The sequence below is a fragment of the Podarcis vaucheri genome (genome assembly GCF_965113315.1).
Source record: "Podarcis vaucheri genome assembly, chromosome: 6".
In the NCBI taxonomy this organism is placed as follows: domain Eukaryota; kingdom Metazoa; phylum Chordata; class Lepidosauria; order Squamata; family Lacertidae; genus Podarcis; species Podarcis vaucheri.
The window spans coordinates 67000605-67017358 of NC_138764.1; the positions used below are offsets into that span (position 1 = coordinate 67000605).

At 42.5% G+C, this 16754-nt stretch overlaps 1 protein-coding gene across 2 annotated transcripts in view; it reads left to right on the forward strand.

Annotated features, from left to right (window-relative positions):
- Nucleotides 1–16722, forward strand: part of RASSF5 (Ras association domain family member 5) — a 113256-nt gene extending 96534 nt beyond the window's left edge. For both annotated transcript variants that reach the window (XM_082228361.1, XM_082228362.1), the window contains 4 exons: nt 7996–8115; nt 10860–11157; nt 12264–12379; nt 14416–16722. In XM_082228361.1, coding sequence (XP_082084487.1) covers nt 7996–8115; nt 10860–11157; nt 12264–12379; nt 14416–14568 — 687 coding nt within the window. In that variant the 3' untranslated portion in view covers nt 14569–16722. The remainder of the gene's footprint in view (nt 1–7995; nt 8116–10859; nt 11158–12263; nt 12380–14415) is intronic.
- The last annotated feature ends 32 nt before the right edge of the window (nt 16723–16754 follow it).

The window sequence follows — 16754 nt, forward strand, 5'->3', positions numbered from 1 at the left end:
ACCCAGTAAACCGTTCTGGTAATAACAACAACAACAACAACAACAACAACAACAACAACAACAACAACAACAACAATAATAATAATAATAAAAAAAAAAATTATTTATATCCCGCCCTCCCCAGCCGAAGCCGGGCTCAGGGCGGCTAACAACAATCAAATAATCAAACAGTCAAATAATCACACAATCTAAAAATATTTCAGTATAAAAATTAATTAAATCAAATTGATGGCAACCATGTCTAGCATCATGCCTCATGGAGGATTCTGGGTAACTAAAAAACTTAAACACACCAGCAGAATTCAGTTCAACAGAACTGCTCATTTTGGTTTCCTTTTTCTCTGGAATCAGTACTGTAAAAACTACTGTAACTGTACGAGGACTGCTACGATTGCTAATGTATTTGAACCATTAAGATCTATACTAGAGATGAAGCTTTTCTATTCTTTCACCCATGAAAAGTGAGCTGCAGTATGCCAATCACTGCTGTAAAACTGGTCCTTTCCATGGTTCCAATTTGAAAGAAATATCATCTTTATCTTGAGGCATTCCTGTATTATCTACAGCTTGCCGACTCTTAGTCTTATGAGCTCCGGGACTGGGATGGTCTTTTAATAATAGGTCATTGCCCTTTCTAAGAATAAAGCATTCATCCTGCAGTTCCTTGGCTTTGTTGCTTTTTATGAGCAGGGTTTCTTTTGAGGTGACATCTGTAGCACTGGGGTTTGGATCTTCTACCTATAGCAAAAGGGGCAATCAGATTACAGACAACGTCAAACATTCATCTGTTTGCAATTTTAGGAGCTTGGTCTCTCAAGAAATTTATTTCACTAGAAGAATCCATCAACAGTGTGGGGCATAACACAATCTTATATTCTTACAGCATGGCTGACATTGTAGTGAAGGTGAAGAGGAAGTAGACTTCGCTTTGAACGCAATGACATTCAGATGCACACACCTTGATACAATTTTATGCCTGTCTCCTTATCATCATGTCCCTGTGGGTATGTTTCTGTTTGCTTTGAGCAGCCACATGCAAAGGGGTCATAGTTTAAGGTGTTTCTGTAAATCTCACCTCATAGTAGGATGTAGTGTTCCCTCTCTCTTAGTGTTTGCTCATAAGAATGATAGAGCAATTGATAAGGCTCTGTACTGGGACCCAGGAGATTGTGAGCCTTTCCTGTTCATCTTCCAGTTCTTTGGGCACTGGGGCAATTTGCGTTTTCTTCTGTCCCAGATTTCCATCTGCAAAATAATATTTTATTACTGAGAGGAGGGTTAGGAGTTTAAAATGTGCACCTTTTTTGCAATCTTTCTTGGATTTGTCCTACTCTCTAGATTTCCCAAATTTAGATCGCCATCTGTTTCTGGAATACAAATCCCACCATCCCTAACTAGCAGGACCAGTGGTCAGGGATGGTGGGAACTGTAGTCCAAAAAGAGCTGAAGACCCAGATTTGGGAAACATAGGAATAGGGAACCTGTGACCCTCCGCATGTTGTTGGACTCCAACTTCAGCCACCATGGACAGCCATTAAGAACAATGGAAGTTGTAATCCAGCAACAGAGGACAAGTTTCCCATTGCTGCTCCTGAAGCAGTGGTGTGTGAACATCAGTTTTGTATAGTCTATTTAAAAACAAACAAACCAAGAGCCAGTTAAGATGCTTGTGGCAACATAAAAGTTAATAGCTTCATTATGGCATAAGCTTTCATGGACTAGAGTGGATTTTAGTCCAGGAAATTTATTCCATAATAAACCTGTTTAGTCTTTAAGATACCACAGGCCTTTTTGTTGTTTCTCCTGCTCTGGACAGCACAGCTACCTCTCCAGAGTAGAAGCAAAACCTGAATTTCCAGCATGGTTGCAAGAGTAAGAAGCCGAATTTACTATTAAGGACATGCAACAGGGAAAAACACCAGGTCCATATGGCTGCCCACTAGACTGGTATAAAGAACTGATGTGTGTTGTTGTTGTTTTAAACTCAAAGCTGTTTTTATAAAGAAACCTATAGTTGTGAGATTATGAATTAATTAGTTCTAAACCCAATAAAGAACATACTCTGGGAATGATAGACTTATAAATACCTTTAATTAACCCAGGTGATAGCCTAGCGACTGTGTTGGCAGAGAGAAGTCAGAGAGTTATTAAGACAATTATCCACAAAAATCAAGTTGCTTTTATTTGACAGTGGCATAGACAAGTTATTGCTTTGGTTTCTTTGATGCTTTTTTGGTTTTTGGACCTACTTTCTCTGCAGAAAGTCCCGGTTTAAATCTGCCACATATCCAGGTGAGTCTGGAAAAGACACCAGAGTGAAACCCTGGTGAATCGCTCCCAGTCAGTGTAAAGCAGTCCTGTAACTGTAGAGCAGGGATGCTAACCTGTGACCCTTCCAGTGTTGCTGGACTCAAACTCAGCCCCACCCAGCATGCTAATGATCAGGAAATATGGGAGTTCTAGTCCAGAAAGGTCCAAGGAAACCATTCTGCAATCTATTAAAGATAAAACCCATCTGCTTACCTTCTCCCACGGCTATGTGCTCCTCCTCTGGCAAGCTGTGTTTTTCTTTCCAAGCCCCAGAATGGAATCCATGACACGATGGTTGGGCACTCACACTGCTGCTGGGAGTTTTCATTGGCTGAGCATGGGTTGGTAGTCTATGCCCTGTCCAATTCAGCATCCCCACAGGGAAGGGTTGTTGTGTTTTTTTAAGAATTTTTTTTATTAACCAACCAATCACATCAAATCAAACCAAATTACATAAATTCCAAATTACACAGCCGAATTTTAAATTTTTGTTGGGGGTACCCATATTTCAAGTTCTGAAGGGGATCCAATCAACTTCTTGCTTCTTACTGCTGTTTTAATGTCCACAAATCTAACCTTATGATGTTCACAGTACTATCCAGTCCTTTCTTCTTGTTTTTCCACATCTCTTGTTGTTATTTTCATATATTTTTCCTTTCTCTTTGTGACCTCTGATAGTCTCCACAAGCTGGTTAGACAGTTTGTAATCCTGCGTGGATATTATTATTTTTTATCCAGTAGCCACATCCAGACGTTTTCCATGTAACATCACTTCCATACATCAAAACAGTCTTAGCGTCATTAATCTTCACCAGTCTGCCTCCTTTCTCAAAGCCTCTGAGGAGATTCACCAGGAATGCAGTCTGAAAACAAGTCCGTTCCTTCTCTCGGCTATAAATCCTTTGGCAAGATGGTGACTCCGAATTAATTGCTGCGCCATTCCAGAAGATCTTATTGCTTCTCGATCTCCATAAAGCATACTTTTGGTTAAAGTTTATCTCCACACAGACCTTAATCATTCTGCTTGGGTCAGTTCAACCGACGATTCTAATGAGGAGGGGTTCTTGTAAATCACATAGAAGGAAAGTAAAAAAGGTGTCTCCCCCATTCAGTCCCGTTGTCAACATACCCAGCCTTTGGTGTATCTTCATCGTAAAATATTCCTGTTTCTCCAACCCGTCGTCGTCTTTTGCAGAGGTCACTTAAATTAGCAGACTTCATTCCCCTTCTTCACTTGAAATACGTGCATTTGCTTCTTTTGTAATTAATTATTCCAAATTGCTGCAGTTAGTGCGCGATCAGAGACAGCGTCCAGGAGAGCCGAGGACCACACGGGGGCATTCTGCCTAGGGCCCTCACCCCCTTCTTTTGAATTAGGGGGTGATTTATGGGCACAGCAGGCAAGGGCAGTGTTCCCCATTTCCTTGGGGCAACAAGGGAGGCTGCCTACTCCCATAACAGCTTCTTAATTACCCCGTGTGGGTCGGAGAGATGGTATTGTCGGCCATCTTCCAATGCGCCCCCTAGTGGGGCCCCCCAGGGAAGGGTTGTTAGGAACTGTCCTTACTGTCGGTGGCCCCCGTGGCAGGGTTGCTTCCCATGCTGAGGCCTCTGACATTAAAAGGATTTGATAATCATTCTCCCCTCCTTTGCCTCAGTTTTTCAACAGGTTATGTTGGTTACACTCCAGCTCATGTAGGTCAGTGTGAGTTTATTGATTTCAATGGAGGAGGTAAGGCTGGGCCACTTACCCTCATGGACTGCCATTGTCCCCAGTATTGATGGAAAAATCAAATGCATTAATAGTTTGATTATTTAGCACCTGCAGTTCCATCGCCTCCATATCCCTACTGTGTATCTAAAGTTGTTTATTTCCCTTCTAAATTCTCCAAAACTCCTAATTGCATTTCTCTTTGGTGTCCTGGAAGTGTCCCTGTCTGTGACAGGTCTTGATTACTGGTGTGTTTGATTGCATCTAAAAATTAATGGGTACATTTGCATAAGGCCCCACTTGGGAATCCTCCCCTATGTTCTGATTTGGCTTCCTTTAAAAATACATTGAAATGAGAGAGAAGAGCCTTTGCCTCTCTGTGTGATTCCTGCATGCAGTAATTGCTCATTCAGGCTGCACATTCATTGATCTAATTCCTTTTGTGACTGTGAGAAAAGTGATTGGTTAGGAAGCATGCAGGCTGTTAATACTTCCTGCAATTTTTGCAGTTGGCAGGGAGATTTGTACATGTATTATTTGCATGGAGAATGCACATTCATATATTAAATACTGCTGCAGAGTTTAAAGTTACTTGTGGCTTTCAGTTGCATCTTGTGTTGCAAAAATGAACTTGCAGGTAGGACAGGGTTTTTAAATTGCTGCACTAATTAGAGCAAAGTCATGAATCATTAGGTTTTTTTCTAGTCTTCCACTGACTGACTTATGACCCTAGAACTTCTCTGTATATTAATTTCTTCCAAACTAGTAACACAGTGGTTATTATCTCTAGCTTCAGGTAGCCTAGGCTTGACTGGGAGCAGAACAATATATTTGGGTACTTTCAAATTATGCTTTCCTCAGTGATTATCTTACAAAACATTTATGTGTTTGTTTAATAAACAAGATAAGCTAAGCTAAAAATTATAACCTGCTCTTCTAGTGTTCACCAGGGCAGCTAACAACAATTAAACTATAAAATGGTATTGTACATTTTATGCAGAGGAATCAACTAGGTATCAATAATATTATTTCTTTGTACCACAGTTGCTCTGCTATCTACAGTGATTACACTTAGACAAGTGGTGGCCAATGTTTTGCCCTCTAGATGTTGTTGGACTCCAGTGCCCACCAGTTCCAACAGCATGGCCTAAAGATCAGGGAGTGTGGGGATTGTAGTTGAGCGGCACTTGGAGGGCACCACATCAACTACTCTTGTGCTAGACTGTTTGCAGCAGCTACGATGAGCATACTTCCTGTGTAGACTGAGGTTAGCGGGTTTGTTTTGCCTCCCATCCAAAAGCACTATCACTGCCAGGAGAAATGGCTATCCGCAATTTCTCTGATAAATTGCATGGTGATAAAAATTATCAATCCTTCTGTGAAATGAAGGCTCTTGATTTCTGCAGTGCTCATCAGTCCTGCAAACCAAATGAAACAAAGCACAAAATTACTACCTCATCCAGAGTTCGGAGATGCCCGTGGCCACAAGCTTAAGAAGGGTTTCTGTAGTAAAAACTAATAGACTTGTCTTTACTCTAGTAGTTTGGCTCACAGTTCTAAGAATCTGTGCTGAAATCCAAATAGAGTGTGTTCTCTACCCAACTACAGGGCCAGCCCTATCATTAGGCAGAATGAGACATCCTCCTCAGGTGGTAGATGCTGCATGGCAATATTGGCAGCCCCTTGGTTATTCCCCTCTTTGGAAGACAGAGCTGTGTGTGCCCAATGGCCTGTCTTCCACCCCTAAACTTGCCTGCTGTCCATGTACCATCCCATCAGCACCATTGAAGTAAAATTCTACTGCCAATTCTGTCAGCTTCTGTACACAGAATCGGTGTGGACATGCCATCATGTCTTTTGGCACAGGCAGCAAAGCTTATTGCGCTCGCCTTGCCCAACACTACCCACATTCTGTAACGAATACTTCTGTGGCTTCCATCATTGACAGTGGGGACTCTCATTTAGTGTGTGAAAGGCTGCGTTCTATATGGCGTTGCTTGAGAAGTCTTAGCAATGCTGTCTCTACATCAAATGCAGTGACGTATCTCCTTTTAAAAAAACTTACTATGTGCTTTACTCACCTCTGGGGAATATATTTCCCCTATGCAAGCTCAGGTGGCAACTTAGGCATCACCCCATAGGAATGATATCACCAAAAAAGGAGGACACTGACTTGCATAATGTGCAGATTTGTATATATGCAAGCAAATTTAGATGCTATCATTGTAACTTGAATAGAAATAAAATGCAGCTCACCATAATGTGAAGTGTAGGTGACCTGCATCATTCTTCACCTGCTGTCTAGGTGTTAACTAGTGAAGGGGACCTTCGGAGCACCTGCTCTCCTTTCTTGTGTTCTTTATCATTAAACCAAACTCAGCAACCAAACTCAATTGAAGACTCTGTAAATTAGCATACTTGGCTACTCTAATGCATTTCATTGGTTCTTATTTTGGTCTTTTCCAGTTAAAACAGGCTGGTACCCTTTCTGCCTTGAACACTGCCAGTTCCCTTCCCCTTGCATCTCCCACCCACTCGGGGGGGGGGGGCGCTTCTGTTGAGAATTATACACATGGAACAAGTCCTACAAGCCCTCTGGAGTGTATTTGTGCTGCTAAGCAGGTCTGCTAAGTCCTCCTGTGCCAGAGATAGATACATTTAACAGTGTAAAATGTACAAGAAAAGTGTGCTGGGCAGTAATCACCTAGGGGCCTCTGAAAAAGGCTATGAGCAACATCTATGTTGGTTTTCTGCTTTTCCCATTTGGGGAATAGGCAAGATCCCAGAGCAGGTTGAACCAATGCATCACTGAAATGTCCACTTATCAGATCTGCAACGACGATTCTGCTGTTATCATTGACTGCTCAAATAGCAACCTCTCATGTATCGTTTAAGACTTATATTGTCACAGTAAATGGCTCAGTGGGATAATGGTTCTTACAGGCTAGATGAAACCAGAATGTCACACACCATTCTGTTTAACTGTTCAGGAGAGTCCCACCAGAATAACCGGGTGTTCATCAGAAGATGTCTTTGGGGAGCCCTGTCCCACTGTTGTTTATCAGCATCTGGTATCCAGTGATACATAGAGTCAGGATGTGGAGGCTCCACTTAGCTATAATGACTAATTGACATTGATTGGCATGTCCTCCATGAAAGATGCTGAACACTATGCTGAGGGAATGGTGTGCTGCTTCTCCAACCGCTTTGGGAATATATCACATGCTGTGATGTCCTCTGCAGGTGCCCCAATAGAGGTGGAAGCTCAGAAGGCATTTCTGCACTCTGGACCACTTTTCTAACAAAAATTGCAATGCATTATATGTCATAGAAAGTTCTGATGGGGGGCGGGAGGCCAGTATGTTCATTGGGTAACTACATATAGATGTGTTTCTGTTTGTTTAAGAGCTTGTATGGCAACATCCTTTGCCCCTCCTTTCAAAATTCTGCAAAAAACAACAACCGATCAGCCAACTTAACATGATTTAAGTACTGAACTGTGTTTATTCCATTGGTAGAGAAATTGGAAGGGATTTTGTACAGTGAACACACCCAGCCCTAACAGCCAAGGTCATTCTCTCCCCTCATGGTCTTCCTTTTGGTTAGCACCTGGGGAAGGATTTCCCATTCATGTACATACCTTACTTTTAACCTGTTTGTTGAACTTAACAAAACTTGGGCATTTTAGAAATGATTGTTGCTACTAGAAAAGCTGCTGCTACTACTGTGTGATGGTGATAAATAATGTGTAGGCATGTAAGAACAATCTGCATCTATATTGGGATTGTGTTTAAGGTGTAATATTGCTTTATTGCTTGCCATCCTGGGTTCCTTTGGGAGGGTGGGCAGGATATAAATTTAATTTTAAAAAGCAATAAATAAGAATAAAACATACAAAATGAAGCGGGATGTCATAGGATCATGTCAAAAGCTGCATGAGCCAACAGAAGTGTTCTGTTTTGTTGGTGTTCTAGAATGTAACAAAACCAGTGGAAGAAAAAGAAGAAAAACCTAAAGCTCCTACTGTCCAAGAGTTGAAGGAGAAGATTGACAATTACAACTCAAAAGTCAACAACTGCTTGCTGATGAAGCTGGTATGTACGGCATTTTCTGTATTACTTGTTACTTTTAGGATAGTAGTGTAGGCTCTTGTCATGCAAGCTACAAAACAGTATACTGAAGCTGGTCTTCTCCCCCCCCCCCCCGTGGCAATTGTAGTGGAGGTGTTCCTAAGTTCAAAGGTGAACCAATCTCTACCTCATGCCCCTTGTACTCATTGGGGAAATGTACACTTTTTTTGTCCACCAATAACACATACAACAAATGAAACCCTGACTTCTGAGAGTTGCCATTTCCCCAACTGGGGTGGCCACGATATGTGGGGAGGAACTCATCCACAGCTGATGCTTTATAGAGCTGACCACAAAGACAAAATATAAAAAGTATTGATTTTTACCTCGATCCGTCCGTATCTTTTGGGTAGTCTTATTATGAGAGTACAGCATAGCTCAATGATTCATAATCAATAAGTTCATTAAGAATGGACCAGGGCTTCGCAAGGAGTAAATGGAAAAAAGAAGCAGCGTTCACGCTTATCACAACTCTGCTTTTCAGAGGTAGAGTGCTTGAGCTCCAGTCTGTGTCAATTCCTTTCACACCGTGTTGGTCGATGTGCATGATTGCGTTTAGATTGGACATTACTTCATGGATGCTGCTGTGCTTACCGGAACTGATCAATATAGCAAAGCTGACATAACATCCCAGCCAAACGGATATATAACATCCTGAGCAGTACAGCTGCTGCCATCAATCTGTTCAGTCTTTTGGTTGACCATCTTTCATATCAAAACAACTTCTGGAGCAGATTTTTGAGGGTGCATAGGAGTTGGGGCCAGCCCAAGGCATTTTGGCCCCTGAGCTGAACCACAAAGTGGTGTCATCATTCCCACCCCCTGGGCCAGGGAAGATGGGGTAAGGGAAGATCTACATCAGGAACAGGGGAGGAATAAATATCTACATTGGGAACAAGGGTGGGAGGCCAGCAGTGCCTCCAAATCAGCAGGAGGCCCCTGTAGATGCAGCATGGGGAAGGGGCTGCTGAGGAGATGGCAGAGCTGGTCTCCAAGGAGCATGCCACGGCGATTGGTGCCACTACAGTGGCAGCAACAGGCAATGCATTCCTTGGAGGCTGGATCTGCTGCCCCTGTGGACCTTGCCACCTGATGTGGTTGCCTCCATGGGTGGAGTCTGCAGTGGGGTTGGGAGAGAGAAAGGGAAGTCTCTTTCATTAACGGATGGGCAGCATGGGATTTCACCATTGGCTCTAGTAATTGTGCACAGGTCTTCTGGTAAGGAAAATAACTTGAAGTGCCTCTTTTAAGCAGCAAGTCCAAAGGACAGACACTCTTTGAATACAGGATTTGGGTAGATCTCCCCATCAGCAGAACTCCTTCAGAGCTTATTTTGTGAACCTGCGGTGTAATTGGTGTGAGCCATATAGCAGCTGGGCAAAACTGTTCTGTAGCTAATTTTGAATCTTCAACTGAAGCATTCTGTAGCCACTACAGCAAATGATTTTCCACAAATAGCTCTATTGTTCTAGCCCAGATGAGTCAAGATTAACACAACCAGCCACCTCCCACTGTGGTTCAGCAGCTGCCCCAGATCTCATGCCCATATGGAAGCAGAAGTGTTCATTTTTTTCCATCACAGGAAATGTACCATCCAAGGTACCAGGACCTTTGATAATTTGCTTTCAGTTGGTATTCTTGGTTATGTTCTCATCTGGAGAAACAACAGCCTAAACTCTGCAGATACACAAAGAGAAGGCCCATTCAGAATTCAGACAAAGGAAGGCGATGGCTTTTTCACCCAACTCATGTTGGCCTGTGAGTCTTTCAGCAATGACTTTGCCTTGCTAAGCTGTGCTTGTGGCTTAGAATGCCCCCAGAGAATGACTAGGAGTCATTGCTAGTGCAAGTCAGTAAGTGATGCTCACTCTTGTCGCTTACCATCCTGTTTTCTGGCCCTTGTTGCTCCATAATATTTGTCAGGTCACAAGACTGCAGGACTGATACAAGCCATAAGTGGCAGAATTTAAGAGAATAAAGTCAGAAGGCTTAATAACCCGATATTCCAGGGTTGGGGAGAAACTGTGGCTCCCCCGGGATGATGGGAATTGTAGGTCAGCAGCACCTGAAAGTTCATAGGCTCCCCAACCCTTCTGTACTCCTTGGTTCACTCCATTTGTCTCAGTTCTTTCATGCTCCTCTGGTCTCTAGACCCTACATGTACCCTTCTCCTCAAGCTAGAGTCTGTCCTCATTTGCACATAATGCTAAATTTCTTGTAGGTTTCATAGCGTCAAAAAGCTTAGAAAAGAGCTTATTAAACTAACATTTTGTTTTAAACCAGGTTCCCTGTTTCACATGTAACACTAAGCCAACATCCTTTAAAAGAAAACTCATCTCTGACAAACTCCTCTTCCCAGCTGTACAGGCAGAGGAGAGCCCAATTTTTCACTTGGACTTAAACCAGGGTTGTCAACTTAACACTAAACCATGGTTTGGAGTTACATGCAAACACCGCCTATGTGTGCTTTTGCCTGAGGGAAGTGAGAATTCAAAGCAACTGCACTAGCTCAGCCCATCAGTACTGAAGGTTTTCCCCATCCCATTCAGTTGTTTCTGTCAATAGTCAGTGAATGGCTCTGAAAGCTTTATGTTAGCTTTTATGGAAATAATTCCTGTGTCCCATATTTCAAAAAATTCAGCAAACAAAATAAATGCCACCAACCCTGCTTTTTAACATCTTTTCAACCTTCATTTTAATTCCATCAGAATGATGACGGCACTTACACAGGCTTCATCAAAGTTCACCTGAAACTTCGCCGGCCTGTGACGGTGCCAGCAGGGATCAGGCCGCAGTCCATCTATGATGCCCTCAAGGAGGTCAACATGGCCAACATGACAGAGAAGAGAACATCCTTCTACCTGCCACTGGATGCCATCAAACAGTTGCACATCAGCAGCAGCACCACCGTGAGTGAGGTGATCCAAGGACTTCTGAAGAAATTTATGGTGGTGGACAACCCACAGAAATTTGCACTTTTCAAGCAGATGCAGAAAGATGGTCAAGGTGAGATAGTGTTCCCTTTTGAGACAGTAATAACAATAAAGTGATCAGGCTTCAAAGAAGAGCTGCTTGCTTCTTGGCTGTGTCTTGCTCTCCACCTTATCCCACTCCAGCAACAAAAGCTGAGGCTGCTGAACAGTTTCTTGAGTTGGGGTTTGTTTAGGAGTTTTTTTGTTGCTGCAGTTGATACTAAAAAAAATTGTATCTTTAAATCATATGCTTTATATGGAAGTTGTTCAGTTTGGTTGTGCACTCATTCATGTGTTTCATTTCTTGTTTATAGCTATAATAATTTATTATTTATACCCCGCCCATCTGGCTGGGCTTCCCCAGCCACTCTGGGCAGCTACATTTGTTATGTTTGTAATTCTGTAAATCTTTTTATGTTGTAAGCTGCCTTAAGCATAGTTTTAACTGTGGGTAGGCGGCATACAAATAAAATGATGAAGACGATGCTAGCCTGTTTCTAGCTCTTTGTTTCAAAACTGTTTATGTTTATAATGGTAAAGTCCAGAGATGCCTCCCCAGATCTGGTGAGATCCAGGTGTTATGGGCTGCAACTTCCACTACCCCAACCATTGAGCTGTGTAGTCTAAATTATCTGGAGGAGAGTCTGGTGAAGGTTGCTCTGTAAGCCCCATTTGTGCTTAAGATTACTGTCCCGTCCCGTCCCCCGCTTTTACAGAATGGTCCCAGGTAGTTGTAGTAGAAGGCTATGGAGAAATTATGACTCAAATGGATACAACTGGATGCTTGTAGTTTGTCTTGGAGCCAACTGGAAGTGTTACTAATCTGCCCTATTACAGATTTCCTTGAGGGATATACTGTAAATGGCTGGCGCTAACACTCAGTTCTGGAGAATTTAAAACAAATGTTTATGAAATACTGTAGTGGTTCACAGCTAGCCACTCCTTTGGGAAAGGGAGGGAAAGAACCACAAAACATCACTTGGATGCTGTAGCCTTTTTTCTTTCTTTCTGTCCTCTCCTTGACATTCTGTGGGCCTTCACAACATGGAGAGGTGTGGGAGGGCTTTTTTATAGCTGAAATATGTGCCCTCCTTTTCAAAGGCCTCAGGTGATTCTCTCATGTTTTTGTCCCCTCTGCAGTTCTATCCCAGAAGCTCTCGGTAACAGAGTACCCTTTGTACCTCCGGCTACTTGCAGGCCCTGACACAGACATTCTCAGTTTTGTGTTGAAGGAAAACGAAACAGGGGAAGTTGAGGTAAGTCTGGAAGCTGCTTGCCTTTCGAACCTGCACAAACACGTTCTGCTCTCAGAAAGCAGGCAGTCACATCGCACAAGCAGCCATTTGCAGTGGGTGGAAAAAGCACACTTCCTGCTCTTGTGGTTGCCCTTCTTTGTTACTGACGATACGGATTATTCAGTGCCAGCATTTGAAGATGGAAGGAATAGAGGCAAATAAAAGGCTCCTTGAGCCAGCAGTCTTTTAAGGCTACATTTGATTCCCCCTTTCTTTATTGTTTACACTTGGCTTTCTTTAAAGTTTGACTGTACCTGTAACAAGTCAGCCTCTTTGCAGAGTTCTGAGCCATAATCCTTAAAATGCTTGTTTTAAAAGTTTTGGAACAGGGAGCATATGGTAAATCTTCAAAAGGTAGATGAGCTTGGTGCAATATTGCAGATTAGTCATTTGCATCCATGGATTACCTAAATACATGCTTTCTCCACTCTCACCCTACCCTCACATCATCTGGATGCACAGAGACAGCAATATAGCAAACGGGTAATTCCACTGTGTTTTTAAACTAGAGGACTGAGCTAAAGTATGGAATTACACTATCTCCTTTTTCTGTTGAGCACGAGAAACAACTTCAAAATTAAGAATAGGCATGCCTTCCAGAACTCTGCCATAAGCTGCTTTTCAAAATACAGTTTGCTGGCAAAATGGAAGTTCTTAGAGGAGCAAGGATTCCCCGTAAAGTACATTTGCTTAGAAACCTGATCTGACTGGAAGCCCCAGGTCTTCAACACCTTAAAGAGTTACCTTCTCTCTTTATTCTTCCTCTTATGGCAAGAATGGGGAAGCTGTGGCTGTTGTTGGGAGTCCCAACTCCCATCAGTCCCGGCCAGCCAGACAATGATCAGGCAATGTTTATCTCAAGGCCCACAGGTTCCCCATTTCTACCTGCGGGCATCATGTTCTGTAGACCCAGCTCTTACAGAGCACATTGGTAATACAAAATGTTGAAATTCATGCACAGAATGGGTTTTTTCTTAGGGTCATAATATCTCAAGAATCTCATGTAATTAAACATTTCACTCAATCTCTGGATGGTGACTGTGATTTAAAGGGGTGCATATATACATTGCTTCTTTTTTACTTTATTTTGTCGTGTCTCTAGTTCAAAACATGCTGTCACTGAAGCCCCAAACAACTTTTAATACTCCAAAGCTGAAAAGTGGATTGGGTGGTGTCTTTGAAAGGGAAACAACCATCGCTTGGGATTTTTGCCTTGAACTGCTGTGCTTACAGAATTATTCCCCAACCCATTCTTTGAACATGGGTTTTATTTCTTTGAAAAAAATCTTTGGAGAATTCACCCTTTGAACTGCACGAAATTGCAAAGTTTGGGCACCTGGATTTTTTATTTTATACCACCACCTGGCTTAGTAAGTCAGGATATGAACAAGTGCTGTTCACCTCCACACAGCCCCATCGATCCTCCCTGCAAGGGAGCAGCAAAACAAGCCAGGATTCAGCTCTTAACCATCATTTCAGGGCTCACATGTATGATTAATGTCTTATAAGGAAGCCAGGATATTAAACTACACGAAGAGAGAAGCAAGAGTCCTGAGCACCCACAAGCAGTTAGCGCATAGCGTGGCTTATTAAGTGAGGAATTGATTGCATGAACTGGGCCACTGTCTGAACCTTTCTGAACTGCAACTATTGAATTAAAGGGCGATCGATAAAACCTAGCAAACTCTATTCTAGAAAGCCACCCCTTAAGCACATTGGAACTCTTTTTTGTGGTGGAAAGCCAAGTTGGGAAAATTATACAGGGACTGTAATTTTTCCTGTGGGAGGCTTCTACTTTCTGGGCCTGAAGGTTTCAGTGTAGCAAATGAGGTAAAATGAAAGACTGGGGAGGATGAGTTATTTTGTGGGTTTTTCCTGCAGAAAATCATGTCAGTTAGTCAGGTCACATCTAGCATCTACCCACAGACTTGGAATAATGTGTATTTTCTGTCTGCCAATCTAAAGTTTGTTTGTGTGTGTGTGCTTTTTCTCCACAGTGGGATGACTTCTCTATTCCAGAGCTACAGAATTTCCTGGTGATACTAGAAAGGGAAGAAAAAGAGAAAATCCAGCAAGTGCAGAAAAAGTATGACAGGTTTAAACAAAGACTGCATGAGGCCTTGAAAGAAGCAAATGGGAAGCCTGGATAACCTGAACTTGGAAGTGTGGCTAGGGATAAACTAAATTTCAAAAAATTATATATTATTTAAGAATGGAGAGAAACCCCACCCAACCAAAACCTTTTTTTCCTCAGGACACTTTTTCAATTGGTTGTAGTCCATGGTGTGTGCTCAGAACTGGCAACTATAGAACAGGAAATTAAATGTTCCAATCCACTGACCCTCTAGAAACCAAAAATGAACACTGCTTCTGCCCATCTCCCCTGCTTGTACAGAACAGAATAGACAGGAAACTTTGCAGTGAATGCCGAATATCCAAGGAATTGGGTTGCTTAAGGTATAGCCACCCCTCCCCTTCTCAATGTATTTCAGTGTGAGTTTGACCCTACAAACTAGTTTTGAAATCTTTCCTCTTTGAGGCTAGCTTAAGGATGAGCTAGTAGTTCACACAAGCAGTGGAAGATGCCTTGTCTTCAATTGTACTACCTTCTTTTCTTCTCCTGCCATCCGAGTACCTTTCCACGTGGATTTATGTATGTGTGGCAGAAGTGAGTTGAACGTGTTCTCTGTAGTAATTTAATCACATGGGAGGGTTATTGCTCTGGTACATGTGGACACTGTAGAGGATGCCAAACGGACTTGCACAGAATGAACAGAATGAATGAACGAGATGTCAAGAAATCTGTAGAAGTAGAGCAGGTTTTGATGAGCTTTAGAGTGCTTTGGCCTTTGAGCAAAAGAGTTTATATTTTCACACAGGAAAATAAGGTCAGTTTTATTTTTTGTTTTGGCAACACTTCAGGGTTGTTTTCTTGTTTATGCTTCCAGCCTAATATTTTCAACTTAGAGCCCTTCCTTCCAGTATACAGTTTCCTCTTACCCAGTAGGAACTGGGACCAGGGTGCAGGTCTGCTAATGAGCCAATTTGGGGCTCATCTCCCAGCACTTAAAAAAATGGAATTGATTCTCTATGTCATTTGCATTGCAAAACTGTTTCGTAACACCAGAAGGCCCACATCTACGTTTTCAGAACCTGGCTACCCTCTATGACGTTGTTCGGAGCAAAGCTGTCTTTGGGAAGGCAAAGGAAGGAAGATTTGTTTCTTTCTCAGGGCTGAGTGCAGGGGTTCTACACCGCAGCTGAAAGGGCACAGAGCTCTCAGGTACCTCCAAAGTTATCTTCAGGAAGTCCACCACCACAGCGTCCCCCATAGACAGTTACCCAGTCTCTAATACCGCTGTACAAGATGTATTAGCACAGCACAAGGAAAGCAAGACGCAGATCCAGATAAGCACATGCAACTATTGAACCCAGGCGAGAAAGCACTCAAAACTCTTCCTAAGCGCTGTTGAAACTGTTGGCCTGGCACACTGAGGAGGGACCCCAGGATGTCAGCCTCCTGCGCCATCACCAAGAGACAAGAACAGGAAAACAGTCTTTGTAAGTCACTGACTACTTCTCCCTAGGAATGTTGAGTATATATAAATATATATAATGTCATGTTTTATTTTTATTTTTTTAAAGAACTGCTTTTCAATAACGGCACTCTTCCTTTCCCTGCTCCCCTCACCCCCATCCCATAACAGCATGTCTTGAACATTTTTAATAGAAGGCATGGCTTCTTATGCAATTTATGTGAATGCTGCTGACTAAGCCACCTGCAGAAACAGGCTGGCATTATTTTTGTTTTGTTTCTTTAAAAGATTATATATAGCTAAGGGGCATTAAGAGGAGAAGGGGGGGGGAACCACCATGGAGCTTGGATTTTGAGAGAAAGCTTAGCCACTTCAGCGGTGGCAGAGCAGACGCCTTAGAGAGAGGAGTTAGAGGAGGCCCTACCTTAAGAAGCGCAGACTACTGCTGGCAGTGCCTTGGTTAGTATACTGTGTTGCCTGCATCATCTGTACGTGTGTAGCTTTTTTTTTCTTTCGAAATGGGTCAATTGTAAAACATGTACAGTCTGTAAAGAATGGAATTAGTGAAAAGCTTACGTGGTAAAGTAAATAACATTTTTGCCATGCTGGTAATTTATTTTTACTACTGTTTCAACCCTATGACATTTTCTTGAAAATGCCACCTACCTTCCAGCTTGCTTTTTTTTTTAAAGCTCCTAAAGAAATCTGTTCATGCGATACAAAATTGTGTTAAGAGAAGCTATCGAAAATAAAACAGCCTCTGATGAAGCGAGGAGTTGAGTCGGTTTGTGTTCTTCATG